General features: G+C 43.6%; 1 protein-coding gene across 4 annotated transcripts in view; it reads right to left on the bottom strand.

Moving 5' to 3' along the window:
- dnaaf1 (dynein axonemal assembly factor 1) overlaps positions 1 to 22,376 on the bottom strand; it is a 177,459-nt gene that overhangs the window by 18,826 nt on the left and 136,257 nt on the right. For all 4 annotated transcript variants that reach the window (XM_041192135.1, XM_041192136.1, XM_041192137.1 and 1 more), the window contains 4 exons: positions 20,096 to 20,217; positions 15,090 to 15,256; positions 6,624 to 6,965; positions 5,040 to 5,149 (listed from right to left, as the gene is read on the bottom strand). In XM_041192135.1, the coding sequence (XP_041048069.1) occupies positions 5,040 to 5,149; positions 6,624 to 6,965; positions 15,090 to 15,256; positions 20,096 to 20,217 (741 nt within the window). The remainder of the gene's footprint in view (positions 1 to 5,039; positions 5,150 to 6,623; positions 6,966 to 15,089; positions 15,257 to 20,095; positions 20,218 to 22,376) is intronic.

Raw genomic sequence — 22,376 nt, 5'->3', positions numbered from 1 at the left:
TCCATCCAAATCTAAGCTAATAAACTACTCTCAATCCCAGGAACCCTAATTATGTGAAACAAGTCTCTTATGTCGCACCTTATTGAAAGCTTTTTGAAAATTCAAGTAGACTATGTCCAATGGTTCCCACGTATCTACCTTGCTAAATACAACTTCAAAAAACTCAAACAGATTTGTCAAATATGATTTTCCTTTCATAAATCCATGTTGGCTCTGGCTAATCATATTTAATAATAATCATACTTTCTAAATGCTCCGTTACCACATCCCAAATAATATATTCTAGCATTTTGCCTACTACAATTATTAGACTATAATCTCCTGTTTACTCTCTTCCTTTCTTAACAGTGGGGTTATGTTCTTTACCCTCCAGTCCATGGGCATTATTCTGAAATCTAAGGAACATTAGACAATCAAAACCAATGCATCCACTATCTCTGTAGTTACCTCTTTTAAAACCCTAGTATGTAGGTCATCAGGTCCAGGGAAATTTGTTAACTTTAAATCCCAGTAACTTTTCCAGTACTATTTCTTTACTAATAACAAATCCAAGTTCCTCATTTTGTACAGGCCCTAAGCCCCTAGGAACATGGGAACAAAAATCGAACATTTAGACCCTCTAGCCTATTCTGTGAGCAGCTCATGAACTTCTTCATTGTCTAGATTAAGACTCTGTCCCAATACATGCCTCCCAAACCCCAAGCCCCATTCTTTCATTCCTCCTCCAATACTGAACCTTCATCTCTCTGCTGTTTTACTCTGCCTCAATTCCCCTCTCATCTATAAGAACACTCCTCGCTCCCTTGATCTTCCCCCCACTCAACTATTCATTGTTTCCAAAACTGGCTCCCTTCTCCCCTCAAAACTCATTATCACTGGGTCTTCAAAAGTCCACCCACACATCTTCCTAGTTCATCAATTGTCACCCAAGCTCCAATTCCCTTTCTTCCCTAATGCTGTTTCCTCCCAGTTCTGTGTGCTCTCTGCTTAAATCCCTAAAGTCTGGAATGAATCTCCTTATCTCGCAGTATCCCAGTGATTCGCCCTCTAATACTCTGAATGACATTAGGGAGTTCATAATATCCTCAGCCTTAAACCAAGTCAAAAGACGTAAATGTGAATGAGATGCTATATCCCTCTTGTCCTCTAAGGAGTCTTAAGCAGTGTCAGTCATGTCATCATTCTTCAATGCCTCCCCCCATCCAGCATTGTGGAACTGCCCTCGCTTGGTTTCAAACCTACCTGATCATAGTCAGAGTATCTGTAGCAATAGCTCCTCTTCCGAAACTGTGCCATCATCTCAGGAATCCCTGAAAATATCCATCCTTGATCCCTTCCTCTTCCTCATATATGTCAGGCTCTTCAGCAGTAGAACTTAGAGACATGGGGTTCGTTTCCACATGCTTGCCCATGACTAAATATCTCAACTGTTGACAGCTCCTATGCTGTCAGATTCTTTCGCCAATATACAATTTTGTCCAACTCATCACTGGGAACACCAATGTCAGCATCCTCAGCTCCCCACAAACTTCTCTCCCTTGTTACAGATTGCACCCAAGCTATTCTCTCAGGCTGCTCAGGATCTTGCTGCCCCATTCAAATACAAGTTGAATTTTAGACACCACGTTCTCTCTATTGTGTTTACCTCCACACTCCACCTTGTAATGTCATCTGCCTACAAACCTACCTCAGTCCCTCTGCTGCAATCCTGATAATGCCTTCTTCATTTCTGAATTTTTGTATTAGATATGGTATGGTACTAGTAGTACAGAGAATACCAGTTCAAATTCTACCAGTTGTAGGATTTGAATTCAGTTAAAAAAGATTGAAAATAAAAAAAAACTAGCACCATTATAAGTAACTATGAAGTTGTTGGATTGTTACTAAAACTCAACAAGATCAGTAATATTCTTTAAAAGACTATTCCATTAGACATTGCCTACAGACAATTAGGTGTGAAATCAGGAATCAACTTTTCTACACAAAGGATAGCGGAAATCTGAAAACCAAAACGAATCTCTCAAAAGGCTGTGAAAGCTGGGAAAATTAGAGCCTTCCTGACTAAGATTGTTACTGTCTCCATAAGACCAATAACTTTTAAAAATAAATTCAAACTTCCAGTTAATAGCTCAAAGGATGACATGATAAGATTTCATGTTTTAAGACTTGTATTGCAACAAAAGACTAAAATAACTAAACACTGACCATAATTTATGTTCCCCCCACCCCGGCAGGTTCTGAGGCCAGGTGGAGCGTGAAATTGAAGGGACAGGATTCCCTCCGAGCTCCTACCCACCCCAACCTTGGAGCAATTTTACACTGGGACAGGCAGGGCCTCAGATGGGAAGCTCACTCTTGCCCCAGTTAAGGCCCTTAGGTGGCCACTTAAGGACAGCTTCTCTCCCAGCATCAATTTTTAAGCTGGAGGGCAGATGACAGCTCAGGAGAGGAAGGCCAGAAATAAAGATCGTTGGATCTTGGGCAGGAAAAGGGTGGCGGGGCGCCTCGTCAGTAGCCCCCTTAAAGCCCAGTGAGCTCTGGACCTCCCTCCCCTACCAGCCTATCCCCCTGGACCCCGATTGCCCCTAGTGACCCCCCCAGGCCTTCCCTACCCTCCCCACCCTGGAACCCCTGCCGCTTACATTATTCTCCTGGTCCTGGGGATTGCTGCCAGGCAGCTGATTGGCTGGCAGGTCTCCAGGGCAGGATATCCTCCCACGTGAGGGGCAGAAGTCCCGCCTTATGCCAATCAATGCTCATTAGAGCGCAATATGGCATCGGGGCAGATGGAGTCGGCGAGGATGTGTTCCCTGCCGACTCTTCGGCTGAGCCTCCGCCATCCTGAAAATTCATGCCACTATCTCTGTAGGAACTTATATTTAAAGCACAAAACAGAACATTGCCCTTTTTCTTTTAGCACAACCGAAAACACACCATAGATATATTTACACTGTCCTTTAAGTAGACATTTAATATTCCTGTCTAAGCTGATTCTTAGCTCCTGAGGGTTTACTTCTTGTTCTTTTCCTTTCTCAGCCTGGGAACTTTTAAACTCACAACTTTCATTCACTGAGAGATTTTTCCTATGGAGATTCTTCCTCTAGTGCAAGCTAGGCAAATCTTCCAACTGCATTTTAATTCTGCATGAATGTGGTCTTTTCAATCCAAGCACAAGCTCCCACCCACATGGTAAACCCCAACACCATGCTACCCATAGCTAGTCTCCCTTTCCCGGATCCTGGAAGACTAACCTTGTCTGTGTGTTTTCAGGGATATCTTGGAGCCTTCCCCTCGCAAAGTGCATCTCCATGGCAACATGAATTACTTGGGCCTTGTATCCAGGTAGGAATACTGATTAGCTATCCTTGAGACCCCAAAACTCTTTTATCTTGGAAGTAAATGGACAGTTTAAAGCACAACTGTTTACAAGCCGACACTCTCAACACTTTTCTGGAACTTTGGAGACTGACAGTCTATCCACCGTTAGCACACTGCTATTGTCTCTAAGTGTAAACACTTTGCTCCTTCCTCCCAGTAAAACAATCTGGGCCCCCTTTAATCTTTAACAATCAAACCACCCAAGCTTGTTGTTTAAAAATTATCCATTCATGGGATACGGGCATTGCTGGCTGGGTCAGCATTTATTGACTATCCCGAGTTGCCCTTAAGAATGTGGTGGTAAGCTGCCTTCTTGAACCGCTGCAGTCCTTGTGGTGTAAGTATACCCACAGTGCTGCTTGTCAGGCAGACTTCAGAGCAGGTCACATGACACCATTCATTTTATCTTAAGGACAAAATTCAAAAACATAATACTCTTATAAACTTCATAATTGTAACAAGAGAGATTAATATGTTTATGTAAGGGTATCAAGGGATATGAACTGAAAAAAAGTAACTGGAGTTGAGATACAGATCAACCATGACCTAATGGAATGGCAGAGCGGGTATGAGGAATTGAGTGGTCTCCCTTCTGTTCCTATTCCTCCTCACTATTAAAAAGTGAGGAGAATCACAATAGGCTTCAAAAAATAAGAAGCTGTGCACACAGGGGCAGCAGTATGTACCATACACAAGATGTATTGCACCAACTCATCAAGCCTTCTTTGACAGCATCTTCTAAATGCAGGGCCTCCACCACCTGGAAGAACACCATCCTAACTTGGAACTATATCACCGTTCCTTCACTGTCACTGGGTCAAAATCCTGGAACTCCCTCCGTAACAGCACTGTGGATATATCCACACCAAATGGACATGCAGCGGTTCAAGAAGGCAGCTCACCACCACCTTCTCAAGGGCAATTAGAGACGGGAAAAAGTTGCTGGCCTAACCAGCGACACTCAAATCCCATGAAAGAAATTTTAAAATGTGCAGGAGCCTTGACTTTATAAATAGAGAGCTGGAGTAGAAAAGCAAAGAAGTTATGCTAAACCTTATAAATCACTGGTTAGGCCTCAGTTGGAGCACTGCATCCAAATCTGGGCACAACATATTAGGAAGGATGTCAAACCCTTAGAGAGGAAGCAGAAGGGACTTCCCAGAAAGGTATCAGGAATGAGGGGGTTTCTTGGAGGCACTGGAGATGCATAGGCTATTCTACTTAGAGAAGAAAATGTTAACAAAAGATTTAACAGAGATGTTCAAAATCATGAGGGGTTTTGATAAGACTACATAGGCAGAAACTATGTCCATTGGCAGAAAGCTTAGTAACCAGAGTACATGGATTTAAGGTAATTGGCAAAAGAACCAGAGGTGAAATGAGGAGAATGTTTTTTTAATACATGTAGTGAGCTGTTATGATCTGAATGCGCAGCCTGAAAGGTGGTGGGAGAAGATTCAATTATAACTTTCAAAAGTGAATTGGATATATTCCTGAAAAGGAGAAATTTTCAGGACTACAGGGAAAGAGGAAGGATATATGGATAGCTCTTTCAAAGGCTACATAACCTTCTGTATGATATGATTCTATGATATCTGAACACTTTTCCAAAGAACCCTTTAAATTTGGTGAGCTTTGATCACTTTTTCAACTTGACTCACATCTATGTACAGCTTTTCCTTCCCTTCTAAACAGATGGTCCGTATCATGTCCGTCTTTTCCAGTTCCATCACTGGAACCCTCTCAGCGGCCACCTTGTTTGACGATATATCTAACAACAGAAAGACACATAAGCAAAACATTTCTAACAGGCCCTGTAGCAGTATAAAATGACAGACCTGAGCAAGTGTAATGGTTGCCACATGTTTAAGACAGTGGCACAGATATGATTCAGTCAAGGACTGCTTGAAGTTCCTGAAGTGAAGCTGACAATGATGGAACAGCTATGAAACTCTAGGACAGTTTCCTTTCCAGCTCAGTATCAGTGCCTAACTCTGCTAGACTACACGAGTGCACTCTTGGGCAGCAACCCATTTTCCTTCCTGCGTGAACTTCAGATGATCCAAACTCTGCTGCCTGCATCGTTACTCGCATCAAGTTCTGATCACCCATCACTCTGTCATCGCTGAGCCACACTGGCTCCATGTTAAGCATTGCATCGATTTTAAAATTCTCATTCTTGTTTTCAAAGCCCTCCATGGCTTCACCCTTACCCATCTCTGTAACTTTCTCCAGCCTCAAGTCTCTGAAAAATTCAAATTCTGGCCTCTTAAGTGTTGCGAATTTTGATCACTCCACCACTGGTGGCCATGCCTTCAGCTGTCTGGGCCCTAAGCTAGTATTCCCTCCCTAACCTTTTCTCCCTCTTTACCTCTCTTTCCTCCTTTATGATGCTCCTTAAATGCTACCTTATTTGTCCTAACATCTCCTTACATGGTTTGGTGGTAAATTTTGTTTGATAATGCTCACCTGGAGTGCCTTGAGATATTTTACCATATTATGAGGTAGTATATTAAAATACAAGGTTCTATGTATTTTCCAGAGACCAAATAAAAACTGTGGCACTTTCTTTAAATTAAAATATCTGGATAAAGAAAGTTTAGAGGACATTGAGGCTGATTTTCTTGTCAGTGCCTGGCAAAGTAATTATTCAACACCACCACCAACTTGCGATTATGTAGTGCCTTTAACATAGTAAAACATGCCAAGCTACTTCATAGGACTGTTATCAAACAAAATCTGACCACGATCCACATAAGGAGATGTTTGGACAGGTGACCAAAAGCCTGGCCAAAGCGGTAAGAATTAAGGAACATTGTAAAGCAGATAATGTCAAGTAGCATAGATGTCAATGTTTATAGTGTTTAAGTCAATCTTTGAATCCTTGAAAAATCCCTCCAAAAACAGCAGGGTGATGGGTGTGGTACGCAGGGTGGGTGGTGGGGGTGGGGTGGGTTGGTGGGGTGGGAGGGGTGAGAATAGGTTGACTTAATCGCAGAGTATAAAAGTGAACCACTGGGTGTGTGTAGTTGCTATCTTTATCATTTTCCATCCAATTACGAAGGAATGCAAGGAATAAATGGCTGATTAACCGAGATGAGGTACAGCATGGGAAGGAAACTTTGCTTGTCTAATGTCAACATCAGGTGCCTTAAAGGGACAATGCCCTCCCTGATTCTCACTGTTAATCAAACCTCTGCACATTTAAAAAATGCCACAAAGAGGTAATTTGCAAATATATTAACCTGCAGTATCACTGCCGAAGAGTGTGCTCTGCAGTCGGTCAGAAGTGCCAAGTGATGGTGAGAAAATCCCTTCCTCTAACTGCACGAGCTCAGTATTCTTCTCTGCATTCAAACTGTAAGGTAAAGCAGTCTGATCTACCATCTCCATACTTGATCCTTTCCGTTGATCCTTGGGATCTGTCTTGGCTCTTTCTCTTTCAGCTTCTTGCTGCTGGTCTGCCAAGGTCTCCTCCTGGATTTTTACTACATCATTCACAAATGTCTCAATCTTTTGTTGGCTGTCTACACTTGAATAAAACGGAGTTACCGCAGACATACTGGACTCCAAAGGAAGCTCTTCACCTTGAATTAAAAACAAGTGGAATTACAGTGTGAAAAACAATAAAAATAAGCCTTAAAAAAACTGTAAAAGTTTGAATTAAAAGGGAATTTTGGAGCACCCTGATGGTACCTTATTGTAAAACAAAATGGCAGGCAGGTAACAACAGTCTGCATTTATATAGCACCTTTAATGTCATCAAACATTCCATGATGCCTCATAGGAGTGCAATCAGAAATTGGCAGTGAGCCATATAAAGAGATGCTAACACAGGTGACCAAAAGCTTGGTCAAAGAGGTAGGTTTTGTGAAATGACTTAGAGACAACAGAGATGTAGAGGTTTAGGAAGGGAATTCCAGAACACAGGGCCGTGGCAGCTGAAGACACAGTTGCCAAAAGTGGAGCATCGGAAATTAGGGAAAGTACAAGAGGCCAGAATTGCAGGAGTTCCCAAAGGTTGCAGGTCTGAAGTAGGTTACAGGGATAGAGAGGAATGAGGAAACGGAGGAGTTTAAATACACAGATGAGAATTTTTTTTCATTGAGTGATCTAGCACAAGCATGATAAGTTCTTGTGTTGTATTGCTACATCTTCCTTTGTCACTATTCCATACAGGCTCTGACTCAAGAGTTGAAGACCTTCAGATCTGCAGGGTTACATGGCTCGGGCAGTAAAGGGCATTCTAGGATATGTTTCATTGTTTGGATTGCCTCTCCACAGTCATGGTGGACAGACTTCGTTTGGCTGCATTCCCACTTCAGCATAAGGGTCTTGCAGTGACTGACACTAGACCTGAGCAGATTGAGACACAGCCAAGTATGCCATATTTTGGTGGTTCCTGGTGGAACAGATTCCTCTGGGGTCATTAGAGAATTCCTGTACCTTTGTCTGTAGGTGCCTTGACCAATCAAGCAAGGTGGCAGCTGTGGGGGTTACAGTCTAGGTGCTGGACAATATGTAAGAAGCTGCCTTGACTTGAGCCTTTTTGTTGCTGGCTCTTTCTGGAAGAGAGGATGATGAGGGTCACTGGTCTGCTTTTTCTGTTCTACTCTTGATGTAACTTGGCTCCTTATGGCAGGTGGAACAATACTAGGAAACAGGTACAGATCGTCTATTTCTGGCAGCCAGTATTAGCTCTGCAAGCTGCGTTGAGGCCCTCTGGTAGGTTGGTGAACGGGCTGGTCATTGATATATTGAACAGCAAGGGTGCGAGAACACTACAATGAGGTAAACCATTGAATCATCTGCTTGTCTTGCCATTTAGGGCAACAAAGGAACAATATGCTTGTCAGCTCAGTTAATCTGGTATCTTTGATAACATCGATTCTGTGCAAGAATCCAATGAGCGACCCTGTCATAAGTAGCAGGTAAGCCCACGAAGGCTAAGCCTGTTATTAGTCCAGACTCGTAGTCATTCTCAATGAATTGGGTGAGAATTAGAAGTTTTGCTTGTGCAGGATTTCCCTGCTCTGAATCCTGCTTATTCAGGGATGAGAGGTTAATCTACAAAGAGGGCCAAACAATTTAGATTGAGTCTCTCAACAGTTTGCAGCTGCATAGCAGGGAGATTGGCCTGAAGCCCTTAGGGCTAGCTGGGTCTTTGTCTGGCTACAGAATTGACACATTTCTTGCCTGTCTCCAAATCTTAGGAATTTTGTTGGTTGCTAAGCAATTGTTGGACATATTGAGTAGCCATCACATCGCCACAGGTCCAAATCGCTGGATTTGTTCACATAAAATATGATCAAGTCCAGTTGCTTTGTTGGGTTTTTTTGATCATTTTGATATCGAATAACAGCTTGCTTATGATGAAGGGATTGTAAAGTCAGAATCGCCTGAAGATATTGAGTATTTTGCCTTGCTGGGATGATGAATTTGACTTTTCAAGAGGAGCTGATGAGTGTCTTGACGTGCTGTGATCTTGTACTGTGGGTGTGGTTTAGTGAAGTAATTGCCTACTATCCTGATGGTTTTCCATGCTTTCCTGTTGCTTTGCAACATATATGTGAACACAATTAGTTCCTGCTACTTCTGATATGGAATCTACTAGTCTTTTTCCAGCTACCTGAGAGTCATTTCCAAATGGATCTGCATGGAAACAGATAGAGTTCTTTAGCATCCTCTAATTAACTTGGGATGTAGTTTGTCTGACATCCTCAGGGAATGTTATTCCTAGAGGAGGTTTTCATCATCACTGCAAACATGTCATAATTTTCTGGAGCATCCACAACTGCAGAGAACTTATTCTCCTGGTTTGCCTTTCTGAAGTTAAACATCAAAGAAGGGGTACTGAGTGAGGAATGACTACATCATTGAAGTTGATTCCTATTGGACAATGTTGGGAGTTTGGAATAGGATCCAGGACCATTTTCTCACATTGATTAGTTATGTGGCTAGACACAAATACCAAACCCAAGATGTAACCACATCTCCAACTCATTCCAAACACAGAGGAGCCACAAGCATCCGGCCAGGGATACCAGAAATAAGTCTTGTGGTAGGGAGACCCCATGGCAACTGTTCTTGTTTGTAACAGAGTTGCTGTTGATAAATCTTCCATGTCAGAATATGCCAACGTTGAAGTTCTTAACATCCAACTTATGGGAATATCAGTTAGTGCAGTATATAAGCCACCAAGTGAGTTCACCTTCCCAGTTGCCTTCACTACAAACCAGGAGAATGTTGCGATTGGTGACTTCAACAGTCACAGCATTCAAAGGGGGTATTCAGAGGGTGTGAGTTTGGAAATTAGCAACAATGAGATTTCAAGGTTCTGAAGTTTAAGGAATGTATTAGCAGGAGGCCAGCCACGAAAGCATTGGAATGTTGAATTTGAAGGTCACAAAGACATGGTCAAGAGTTTCAGTTGGGCTGAGGCAGAGATGGAAGCAGAGGTGAAAATAGGCAGTCTTGTTGATTGAGAGGGTATGGAGTCGGAAGCTCAGCTCAGGGTTAAATTGGGTGATGAAGGTGTAAACAGTCTAATTCAGCATCGGACCATGGCCAGGGAGGGCAATGGAGTCAGTATTGAGGTACAGATTTTACAATGGGGACCACAGGCATTTGTTTCAGCCTACCCAACAGTTGATTGCAGAAAATTTCTGTTCATCTGTGTTAAATAGCTTCTGCTATATGTCTGTTCATTTCATCAGTCTGTCCATGTGCCCCTACAGTCTGTTACTATTCTCCATGCAACCACATTTTCAAGTTTTGTGATATCTGTAAACTTTGAAATTATGCCCTGTATATACAAATCCAGGTCACTGAAATATAACCAATGGAACAGTAGTGCCCAGACTGACCACCAGGGGACATCACTATATACTTCCCTCCAGTCTGAAAAATAACTGCTCACCACTATTCTCTGTCTTTTAACTTAGGTCCAAGGTTCATGGACATCACAGACGTTTCATCACACCCAAAACTGCTGGGCTGTTCTGGTAGACTTGCACAGATGTACAGTGAACCCCCAACAGCCTCAGCCTTTATGAAAATACCTACTAGAACTGTTGAGGCAAACCTACAGTGAGCCCCTATAAAGCCACTAACATAAGAGGATCTCCATACACAGAAGTTCCCATATCCCAAACCTCAGCTGGCAACAGGCATGGCATCGCTGCCAAATAAACCATGTTACAACTGAGGAGTCGGACTTACCTGGACCACTAAGCTGGGAAAATTGGGCTCATTGTAGACCCCGACACTGGGAAACGGGGCTCAACCTGGATCCCAAAAGCTGGGAAATGGGGTTCACCCTGGATCCCAAACAATGGGAAATGGGGCTCACCCTGGATCCCAAACACTGAGAAAAGGGACCCCCGCTGGACCCTGAAGACTGGGAAATGAAGCACACCCTGTACTCCAAACACTGGGAAATGGGGCTCAGCCTGGATTCCAATCACTGGGAAATGGGGCTCATCTGGACCTCACTGAGAAATGGGACTCAGCCTGGATTCCAAACACTGGGAAATGGGGCTCATCTGACCCCAAACACTGGGAAATGGGGCTCACCCTGGATCCCAAACACTGGGAAATGGGGCTCATCTGGACCCCAAACACTGGGAAATGGGGAACACTTACAGCACTGGAGATTGAGGCTTGCCTGGATCTCCTAATTAAGGGCTGCCGATGGGCGAGGGTGAAGGGTGTGCTTATTCAGACCTCCAACACAGGGATTGGGTCTCACTTGGCCTCCAACTTTGGAGAGGTTGACCACAATATTGGGAATCAGGGGAAAAGAATTTGTATTTAGTGCTTAAAGTGTTTTCTTTCCAAAAGGGAGCAGCCAGGTGTTTTTTTTTGTGTGTGGAATTGTGAGACACAACTTCTGCTGACATTTCTGGTTGAGTGGTGTGTGAGAAAGTTGATGCACCCGTCAAGTTGTACATCAGCCTTGTGTTCTTGAAAGTCAAGGGTTATGCGGGACAGACAAGGAAATGGAGTTGAGGTGACATCACTGCATGAGTGCCTCAGGGTAATGTTGTCGGCCCAACCATCTTCAGCTGCTTCATCAATGACCTTCCTTCCAGCATAAAGTCAGAAATAGGGATGTTCGCTGATGATTGTACAATGTTCAGCACCATTCCTGACTCCTCAGATACTGAAGCAGTCCATGTCCAAATGCAGCAAGACCTGGACAATATCCAGGCTTGGGCTGACAAGTGGCAAGTAACATTCGTGCCACACAAGTGCCAGGCAATGAGCATCTCCAACAAGAGAATTTAACTGTCGCCCCTTTACATTACCATCACTGAATCCCCTACTATCAATATCCTGGGGGTTACCATTGACCTGAACTGGACTAGCCATAGAAATACTGCGGCTATAAGATAGTGGAAAAGACTCAAAAACCAATTTAAAAAAAATGTATTCATGGATGTGGGCATCACAGGCCAGGCCAGCATTTATTGCCCATCTCTAATTGCCCTTGAGAAGTTGGTGGTGAGCTGCCTTCTTGAACCACTGCATCCATGTGGTGTAGGTACACCCACAATGCTATTAGTTAGGTTAGGGAGTTCCAGTATTTTGACTCAGTGACAGTGAAGGAACGGTGATATATTTCCAAATCAGGATAATGAGTGACTTGGAGGGGAACTGCCAGGTGATGATGTTCACATATGTCTCCAGCCCTTGACTTTCCAGATGATGGTGGTTGTGGGTTTGAAAGGTGCTGTCCAAGAACCATTGGTGAGTTCCTGCAGTGCATCATGTAGATGGAACACACTGCTGTCACAGTGCATTGGTGGTGGAGGGAGTGTACGTTTAACGTGGTGAACGGGGTGCCAATCAAGTGGGCTGGTTTGTCCTGGATGGTGTCAAACTTCTTGAGTTAGAACATTACCCTGAGGAACTCCTGCAGTGATGTCCAGGAACTGAGTTGATTGATCTCCAACAACCACAACCATCTTCCTTTGTGCTAGGTATGAGTCCAACCGGTGGAGAGTTTCCCCCTGATTCCCATTGACTCCAATTTTGCTATGGCTCCTTGATGCCACACTCAGTCAAATGGTGCCTTGATGTCAAGGGCAGTCACTCTCACCTCACCTCTGGAGTTCAGCTCTTTTGTCCATGTTTGAACCAAGGCTGTAATGAAGTCAAGAACTGAGTGATCCTGATGGAACCTAAACTGAATATCAGTGAGCAGGTTATTGCTAAGCGAGTGCTGCTTGATAGCACTGTTGATGGACCCTCCCATCACTTTACTGATGATCGAGAGTAGACTAATGGGATGGTAATTGGCAGCATTGAATTTGTTCTGTTTTTCGTACACAGGACATACCTGGGCAAATTTCCACATTGTCGGGTAGATTCCAGTGTTGTAGCTGCATTGGAACAGTTTGGCTAGGGGCGCGGCACGTTCTGGAGCACAAGTCTTCAGTACTATTGCTGGAATGTTGTCAGGGCCCATAGCCTTTGAAGTATCCAGTGGCTTCAGCCATTTCTTGATATCACCTGGAGTGAGTTGAATCGGCTGAACACTGGCATCTCTGATATTGGGGACCTCTGGAGGAGGCTGAGATGGATCATCCACTCGGCACTTCTGGCTGAAGGTTGTAGCAAATGCTTCAGCCTGATCTTCTGCACCATTGAGGATGTGGATATTTGTGGAGCCTCCTCCCCCAGTGACTTATTTAATTGTCCACCACTATTCATGATTGGAGATGGCAGGACTGTTAGCTGTGGAATCGCTTACGTCTGACTATCGCTTGTCGCTTATGCTGTTTGGCACAGAAGTAGTCCTGTGTTATAGCTTCACCAGGTTGCACCTCATTTTTAGATACACCTGGTGCTGCTTCTGGCATGCCCTCCTGCACGCTTCACTGAACCTGGGTTGATGGTAATGCTAGAGTAGGTTACAGATTGTGGTTGAGTACAATTGTGCTGCTGCCGATGGCCCACAGTGCCTCATGCTTGCCCAGTATTGAGCTGCTAGATCTGTTCGAAATCTATCCAATTTAGCACGGTAGTAGTGCCACACAACACGATGGAAGGTATCCTCAAAGTGAAGGCGGGACTTCGTCCCCACAATGATTGTGTGATGATCATTCCTAATGATTCTGTCAAGGACAGATGCACTAGAGCAGGCAGGTTTGTAAGGATGAGGTCAAGTATGTTTTTCCCTCTTGTTGGTTCCCTCAGCACCTGTTGCAGACCTAGTCTAGCAGCCATGTCTTTTAGGGCTCGACCAGTAGTAGGGCTACAGAGCCACTCTTGGTGATGGACACTGAAGTTCCCCACCCAGAGTACATTCTGTGCCCTTACCACCCTTAATGCTTCCGACAACTGGTGTTCAACATGGAGGAGAACCGATTCATTAGCTGACGTGGGGTGGGGCGTGGTACATGGTGATCAGCAGGATGTTTCCTTGCCCATGTTTGACCTGATGCCATGAGACTTCATGGGGACCAGGGTCAATATTATGGACTCCCAGGGCAACCTCCACCCAACTGTATACCAGTGTGCCGCTGCCTTTGCTGGGTCTGTCCTGCTGGTGGGATAGAACATACCCAGGGATGGTAATGGTGGTATCTGGGACACTGTCTGCAACATATTATTCCATGAGAATGACTATGTTGCTTGACTAGTCTGTGAGACAGCTCTCCCAATTTTGGCACTAGCCTCCAGATGTAGGTAAAGAGGATTTTGCAGGGATACTTGTTGTCATTTCCGGTGCCTAGTTTGATGCCAGCTGGTTTGTCTGGTTTCATTCCTTATTGACATTCTAGCGATTTGACACAACTGAGTGGCTTGCTAGGCCATCTCAGAAAGCATTTAAGAGGCAGCCACATTTATGTGGATCTGGAGTCACATGTAGGCCAGGAAAGGATGGCAGTTTTACAACAATTGTTTCATGGCCATCCATGCCCAGTTTTTTTTTATTGATTGAATTCAAATTCCACCATGTGCCGTGGTTCAAACCTGGGTCCCCAGAGCCTTATCCTGGGTCTCTGGATTACTAGACCAATGACAATACCACTACCCCACCCCGCCTCCCCCTTAGGTCAGGTCTGATCTACTCCTGCTCCTAATTCTTGTCAGCCTGCTCCTGGAAGCCCCTCCTGCACTCTTCACTGTAGCTGAGTTGATCCCTTGTCTTGGTGGTAATGCTAGAGTGGGGGATATGCTGGGCCATGAGGTCTTAGATTATGCAAATGCTATCAGCACCATCTCAAGATTCCAGTCTAACCTACAGAATGGATCAAATCCTAGAACCAATGTACAGTGCTATCAGAGAGCACATATTCTCAGTGGTGGGAAAGTTGAGTCATTGGAGCAGCTCCTGTGAGTTTACAGAATGAGGCCGTGAAAGACCAACGTGGCACCGCTTAGAGCTAATGACATCGACAGAGGCATTCCCATTTCAAACTCAGGTGGGGGGAAGAGGGGTTGGGTCTTTTAGAAGTTAACATTGTAGGGAGGGGGACATTTAATAGGAATTCTGGGTTAAGATCAGCATATTGTACATGATGTCTCAAATATTAGTGAAAGAACGGAAACTCAGTGCCCTAATTCATGATACGTATTCCCACTGTGCTATAGAAACACCAGTTAGTACCCCATGGTTTAATTGTTTTGGTGCATGGAGCATGAGTGAAAAATGTGCAGCTCCTTTAAAGGCGCTCAAATGACTTCAACTCAGCTCCTACCTCTTTCTTCCATTTCTTGGAGTCTAAGTTTCTCCTCAGCTTTCCTCTTAATTGCTGACAGAGCATCAAGACTGTCCAGGATCTTCTTTCGCTCACTCGTTTCCCACTGCATTCGCTCTTCCTTCTCGGCTTTCCATCCTCCTCGAGCCCAGGCGTCTGCACATGCCCTGTCAGAGATAACGATAGAGAGATTAGGACTATTTGTGCATGCTGAGGGAAAAGACCAACAAGAGCTAGTTGGGCCAAATGGTGTGTTTCCATGCTGTAACTTCTTTGTATTTCTATGTAAAAGAAAACATTTCTCAAAGCAGAAATGCTTGTGCTTCAACCTAGAGATCATGAGTTAAAATCCTACCATGGTAAATGTTTTTTTCTACAACAGCACACATCATAGGCTGACATAAATCCCTCACAATATGTTTCTGTCTTTCCATTCCCCACTTTGTTATTCTCGCTCTCCTTCCCTCAGTTTGTGATTCATTCTCTCCCTCCTCCAGTTTGCATTTTATTTATTCATGGGAGGTATGCATCGCTGGCAATGCCAGCATTTATCACCCATTCCTAGTTTCCCATATGTGTCAAGTGGCTGACTCCCTGCCATCAACCCTACACATTGTGCTGAAGGTTAAAGGAAAAACAGACAACTACTGAAGACATTACCAACAAGAACCAGTGGTCTGTACTGGGAAATAGCCCCAGTGCCCTACGGAAACTCCAGTGCGCCACTTGGGCATACTTGGGGGTCCATAACCCTTGGTTATGTCATCATGCACCTCAACTCTATGTAGTCAGGTCAGTAGAATCTGTCTGTCTGTCTGTTAGAGAGTGTTTGAAATCCATATCTGGACCCTGTATTTGTTGCTTGACACCGATTTACTGGAACCATTGACCCCTCAGTTGCCCCTTCCCCATTCTGCTCTTGAAACTGCAGTGTCCAGCTCTAAATGAGTCTCTTGATGCCTCGAATTGTCTCAGTTCCTAGAAAAGCTTAGATTTTTCAAATTTTCTTTCAGTCTCCCTCAACGTGTTCTCTTTCTATGATACGGAGCTTTCCTAAATGTTACATTTCATTTAGTTTGCTTCTAAGGTGCCACTGGGATTAAGGCTCTTGTTCTGCATTCTGTATATTTGAAAGATTGAAATTGTGAGAGAGATTTTCATTATTGTATAACTATAAATCCCTCAGTTCTGTTGCAGACATTTTGCAGTAGAGGCAGAAAACAACAGATGTGACATGAACAAACACAATAAAAATGGATGGACCTGAGCAACAGTTTAATCTGTTTCTCCTTCTATTATAACAATGACCACACTTCAAAAAGTACTTCATTGGCTATAAAGTGCTTTGAGACGTCTGGTGATCATGAAAGGATCTATATAAATGTAAGTCTTTCTACTCCTTGTTCACCAGACCCAATCAAATAGGCCGCCAACCGAAGAGAACAACCTATATGTTCTCTACCCCTGTTTAGTTCAAGGTGAAAGAAACTCAGGTACCCAGCCAAACTGAGTGAACTCAGGACTGAAATTATGTTGATGGTGAGATGCTTATAGTTAAAGATCCCAGCACTGGTTGGCAGCACCATTCTGGGTTCACTTACTGAGATAAAGCAGCAGCTTTTAGTTTATGTAAGCCTTTTTGACAGAACACTTGAAACATTCTTGTGGGCCCCTAGGGAGCTGCAGATCCCCAGTTGAGAACACCTGATGTAAAACATGTTGCCAATCTGCATTACACAAGCCCTTAAAGAAAGACTTCAGATTTTTAAAAAATTCTTTATCAATAAAATTGGTTAAAGGAATTCAGCTGAACATAACCAGTTCCTGCATTTCAAAGCTTCACCAGAGTTACAACTTTTGCTTCTACATTATGAAATTGCCATGAGGATTAACAAGATAATACATACAAACACAAATATGGCAATCAGACCAAGGTGAGATTAACCTTAACATGACACAAGAAATGACATAAAAATGTAAATACAATCCTGAAAATATTCAACAGGTGAATCAAAATAATTTAATTTTAGGCAATTGGAGACCATGTAAGCAGATAAAACACTTATGTGCTTCATTAGCACAAAATATTGGCCATCAAAAGAGGAAACACTGAAGGAATGTTAAGGGAATTCAAGAAAGTTAACTGGAGCTGAAATTTAAGCATTGGGGAATGCTCACAAAACAGTGCAACTGCAAACAAAATTAATTGTAGTAAAGTAAAAAAAGAAATGCAACTGGTGCAATATGGTGAAGTAACAATGTACAGTGGTACAGTGATCAAACATGGTACAGAGCTAAGAAAAAAAGTATTTCATAAATGAGAAAAAGAGGAATATTGAGGAATTATAAAGTCAAGTTAAACAGAAAATCAATGAGACAAGAAAATGTTAAATTATATTTCAGGGAACAATTATGGGACTAGTTTTCCAGATCTTTGTTCCAGGCATTTCCCAGACAAAAAAAGGTCATCAGTAAGAGGGGAGTGACTCATTTCACGCTTCACGCTGCCCTGGAATTCTCAGGGATTCCTCCTTCAGGGGGAACAAGACCATCATATGGATATGGAATATTAAAAGATACAGGGGTGAGGAAGAGAGAGAGAGAAAGATTAGACTGGGGGGAAATTAAACGTTATGGAAATGAGTAAACAAATGAAATTAGATTGGGTGGGATATTAAGAAGAATTGGGAGTAAGCAGGGGATTGGGTTTGACCGGGTAAGGTATTAAAGAGTAAAGGAAGTGAGCAAATAAGTGGGATTAAACAGCGTGGGATATTATATGATAAGGGATGTAAGTGGGAGAATGCTGATCAAGTGCATTAGATATTAAAGAGTATTGGCAGTGAGTAGGGTGGGACTGACTGGGTGTGTTATTTAAGGCGTGGATAATGAGCAAGTGAATGGCATTAGACAGAGTGACATTTCACAGGGTGTGGAGAGTGAGTAGGGGTTTGTTTAGACTAGGTAGGATTAGAAAACATGGGAGGGAGAAGGAGTTTTGATTAGTCTGGGTGGGACATTAATGTGTTCCGAGTGCAAGGAAAGTGGAATTATATTGGGTGGAACATTAAAGGGTGTCAGTCGTGAGCAGGAGAGTGGGATTAGATTGAATAGGATATTAAAGTATACGAGTTTGAGCGAATGAGTGGGATTGGACTGGGTGCTGTATTAAGGGATATGAAAATTGAGTAGGAGAGTAGGATTAGACTAGATGGGATATTAAAGGGTTCAGGAAGTATGTAGATGAGTGGGCTTAGTCTGGATGACATATTAAGTGTGTGAGGAGTGAGCAGCGGTTTGTTTAGACTAGTTAGGATATTAAAAGCCGTGGGGAGCAAGCAAGAGAATGGGATTAGACTGGGTGAGATATTAAAGGGTTTGGGAGGGGAGGGGGCTGAGAGAATGGGAACTGACTGGCAGTGGTTTGTGTCAAAGCAACCTTGGAGAATCAAAATGCTTGTGTATGTGCAGCAACATTATATGATTGAATACTCTGGCAATTAGATTATGAACAGTGGGAATTTATGGGTAAAAAGTGAAGATGTCCATATTATTGTTTCTAAAATCTTTCTTATCACCGAGACTGGTAGTTCCTGGGTTTATCTTTATACCTGTTTTTGAACAAAGATGTAACATTTTTAATTTTTCAGTCCTCTGGCACCACCCCTGTATCTAAGGAGGATTGAAAGATCACTGCCAATGCTTTTGCAATTTCTTCCCTTACTTCTCTCAGTATCCTCGGATGTATCTTATCAAGTCTTGGTGAATCAAGCACACCCAATCTTTTTAAAACCTCTTCTTTATCAGTTTTTAGCCTATCCAGTGTCTTAACTGCCTCTTTTTTTCCCACCCTTACCACAGTACCGAAGCGGCTCTTATCAAATTCACAAATGACATCCTTTGTGATTATGACAAAGGTAAACAATCCCTCTTTGTTCTTCTCGACCAGCCCGCTTTTGACATGGTTGATCCCAACTTCCTTTAAAACCCCTCTATCATTCAGCTGGGTGGGACAGAACCTGGTCTGGTTCCACCCTTTGTTCTGACCACTGGACTTTATAAGGTGGTTATATTTTAAACTGTCTCTTTTAATACAAGGTAAAATGGAATAGTTTGGAGAGGGCGATATGACCTCCTACGACATCTGCCCAGAGACAAGCCCATGAGACCTGGTTGCCATGGGGGATAGGGACCCAGTTCAAAAGTAAGATGCAAGTTTTAACACCTGGACACAAAGGGGGAGGCAGCTGACCTTGCTGCGTACAGACACACATACTCTCAGAGGCACTCAGATTTGGTGAAGAAGACCCACAACAGGTGGTTATGATCTGGAATGTACGGCTTTTTAAAAATTCAGTCATGGGGTATCGGCATCACTGGCTAGGCCAGCATTTATTGCCCATCCCTAACGACCCTTGTTCAGAGGGCATTTGAGAGTCAACCACATTGCTGTGGGTCTGGAGTCACATGTAGGATAGACCAGGTAAGGGTGAGTTTTCCTTCCCTAAAGTACATTATTGAACCAGATGGGTTTTTACAACAATCGACAATGGTCATCATTAGACTTTTAATTCCAGACTTTTATTGAATTCAAATTCCACTATCTGCCGTGGCGGGATTCAAACCCAGATCCCCAGAGGATTACCCTGGGTCTCTTGATTACTAGTCTAACGATAATACCACTATGCCATCGCCTTGTGGTGGAGGTAAGTTCAATTGGGCTTTGGAAAGGGAATTGGATAAGCATATGAATAGAAAACATTTACAGGGAAAGGGAGGGATGTGGGACTCAGTAAGTTGCTCTTCCAGAGTGTTGTCATAGACACAACAGGCCGTGTAGCCAATTTCAGCACTGTAACTGTTCTATGCCTCATCCTCCCACTATAATTGTGACAGCAGTAGGGTCCTCTTGGCCTGCCCAATGGGTTATTCTTTTGATCTAACTGTTGTTTCTTGTAGAGAACACAAGTGACTTTAGCTAGCCAAAGTGCTACTCAGACACCTACCTGTCTTTTGGAAAGACTGGTCTGTCATCCAGGTATGTCAGCTGGTGCAGGCGCACGGTACACACCTTCCTGTAGTTAGAGATTTTCTTAATTACTTCATTCCCCATCAGGTTCAACACGTGCTGTGAAAAGCAGAGAGAGAAACAGGCTTTATAGAGGACTCAGGCAGCACACCAGGCAGCAGATTGTCTCACTGTTTCTAGCACAATTGAAAACAATGAATGCAGACACTCAAAGCAATCAGAGAATTAGCATGCAGAGATTTTAGTGAAGTAATTGAACAACCTCCGTATTCCATAACAAGCCTTCCATCATTTCTTTGGATACAAAATACCAAATTCTGGTAAAGTTCAGTGTTTTCAAACTATATCTATTAAATGTGTATGATCTCCTGGGCAGAGTTGAAGGGTTCTCAAAATTCCAACATTTTTCATATCATCAACAAGGAAATGACTTTTGGACTTTTATGGCAGAGGACCCAACTGCTGAGTTAAGTGTAGAACCCTGCAGACAGGAGGCAGCCCATGAAGGCCTGGGACTGGACATGCCCGAGCTTGTTGAGTACAGTGTGGATGGTTGCCTGTAACCAGACAATGAGAGGAGACAGAATATGCATTCTTCCCTTTAAAACAATCAATCCAGAGAAAGAATTCATCTTACACAAAACTAAAGCCCATCAAAACCTTGCATAAATAATCGCTACTAACTACTAAGGCAGGAAGACAGCAATCAATGCAATTAAGCGAACCTGTCAATACTCCACATATACAATGGCTTTCAGTTCAAAACTAGTTACGGGGGCAGGAAGACAATGATAAACATCATGCGAGCCCCTTAAAAACAACGAGACAACAATCACCTGGGGAAGCCCACCAAAATCAGACAAAGAACTAACCTTGATTTGGATTGAGATAAGAAATTCAAAAAAAGACAGTATAACTGGGCCAGCAATTAGGAAGGGGAAGCTGACACAGGAGGACGCAGTTTTTGGAGCTGTTGAAGCAGAGTTTAAGCAGGGAGCTGAGCCAAGCGGTGGGAGGAGATCTGGAGGTTTACAGGCCCGCAGGCAACATCACGGCGAGGGGCTCGGGGTGGCAGTCTCAACCGAAGACAACAAAGCCACAACCGTAGCCCTCCACAAAGATCGACCACCCACAACCGCGCCCTCCACCCAACAGAAGAACCTTTGTAGATTCCACAGACCAGGACCACGTAGGGATTGCAAGCCCCAGAGGGCACAAAGAGGCTACCCTAAAACTGCAACCAGCTTACCTGGCTGGATTTTGAACTGTCAAAGAACCCTGGTGGGTGAGTATAATCCCTGACATCTCCCAGTTCAATTTGGTTAGGTTTTGGGGGTGGGACAAGGGTAAGGGGGTTAGTAGCGTGATGTTCCCTCATTATGTTGTGTTCCCCATTCTTAACTAAGTGTACTTTGTAGGTATGTATAATCTCAATGCAATCCTAATGTTATAAATTCATTTGTGATTTCAACAAACCCAGTTTTGTTCTCTTGCACCAAAACCAGTTGTCTGCTGCACTTTGTCACAACCCCCTAATAAGTCCAAGGTATAGAACCCAGGGAGTGGGAGTGATTCGGACCACTCAGAAGTCAGAGGTGAAGCTGACACACACCACCACCCCCTACATAATGGCGACATGGCAGGACCTTAGCAAAAGGGATGCAATGCAGTGCACGCTGATTTGGAAGAGAGAACTGTAATGGAAGAGAGGATTTCAAATTATGTGTTCAGTAAGGTGAATAGGGAAAAAAAATGGGTCACTAATCTGTTAAAGGCTGGGCGCCCGGTAGATGCTGCAGCTAAATGGACAGAAGGGAAGGATCATAAAAAATCCATAGAAAAGGCCGTCTGGCTGATGTGCTTCAAGAAACAGATCCAGCTTTTGGACAGGCTCGTTGAAGCACAGGCAGCTGAGATTTGGCAGTCAGCCCTGGTAGTCCAAACAAAGGCCCCAGCAGGGGAGAAGTTACCGTTAGCATTGCAGGCTCTGAACCAGGAAAGGGTGCAGTTAGTGGGAGAGCGTAAAACCCAGCAGGAATATTTACAGTGTCAGGTCACCGAGGCCAAGAACAATGTGCTGGGGTTGCGGGAAAAGAATGCCCGCCTAGCAAGATAAGTAAGAGAGCAGGAGGACAAAGTAAAAGGCTTACAGGCAGCCTATAAGATAGTGAGTGCACAGGGGTTTGAAGATGCAGACCAAGGCCCCTGCCAGAAGCAGATAGAGAGTCGGAACCTCGCTCTAAGGACGGCAAAAGGCA

This window comes from Carcharodon carcharias, chromosome 7 (assembly GCF_017639515.1).
Source record: "Carcharodon carcharias isolate sCarCar2 chromosome 7, sCarCar2.pri, whole genome shotgun sequence".
NCBI lineage: Eukaryota > Metazoa > Chordata > Chondrichthyes > Lamniformes > Lamnidae > Carcharodon > Carcharodon carcharias.
This window is presented reverse-complemented; position numbering and strand designations above follow the sequence as displayed.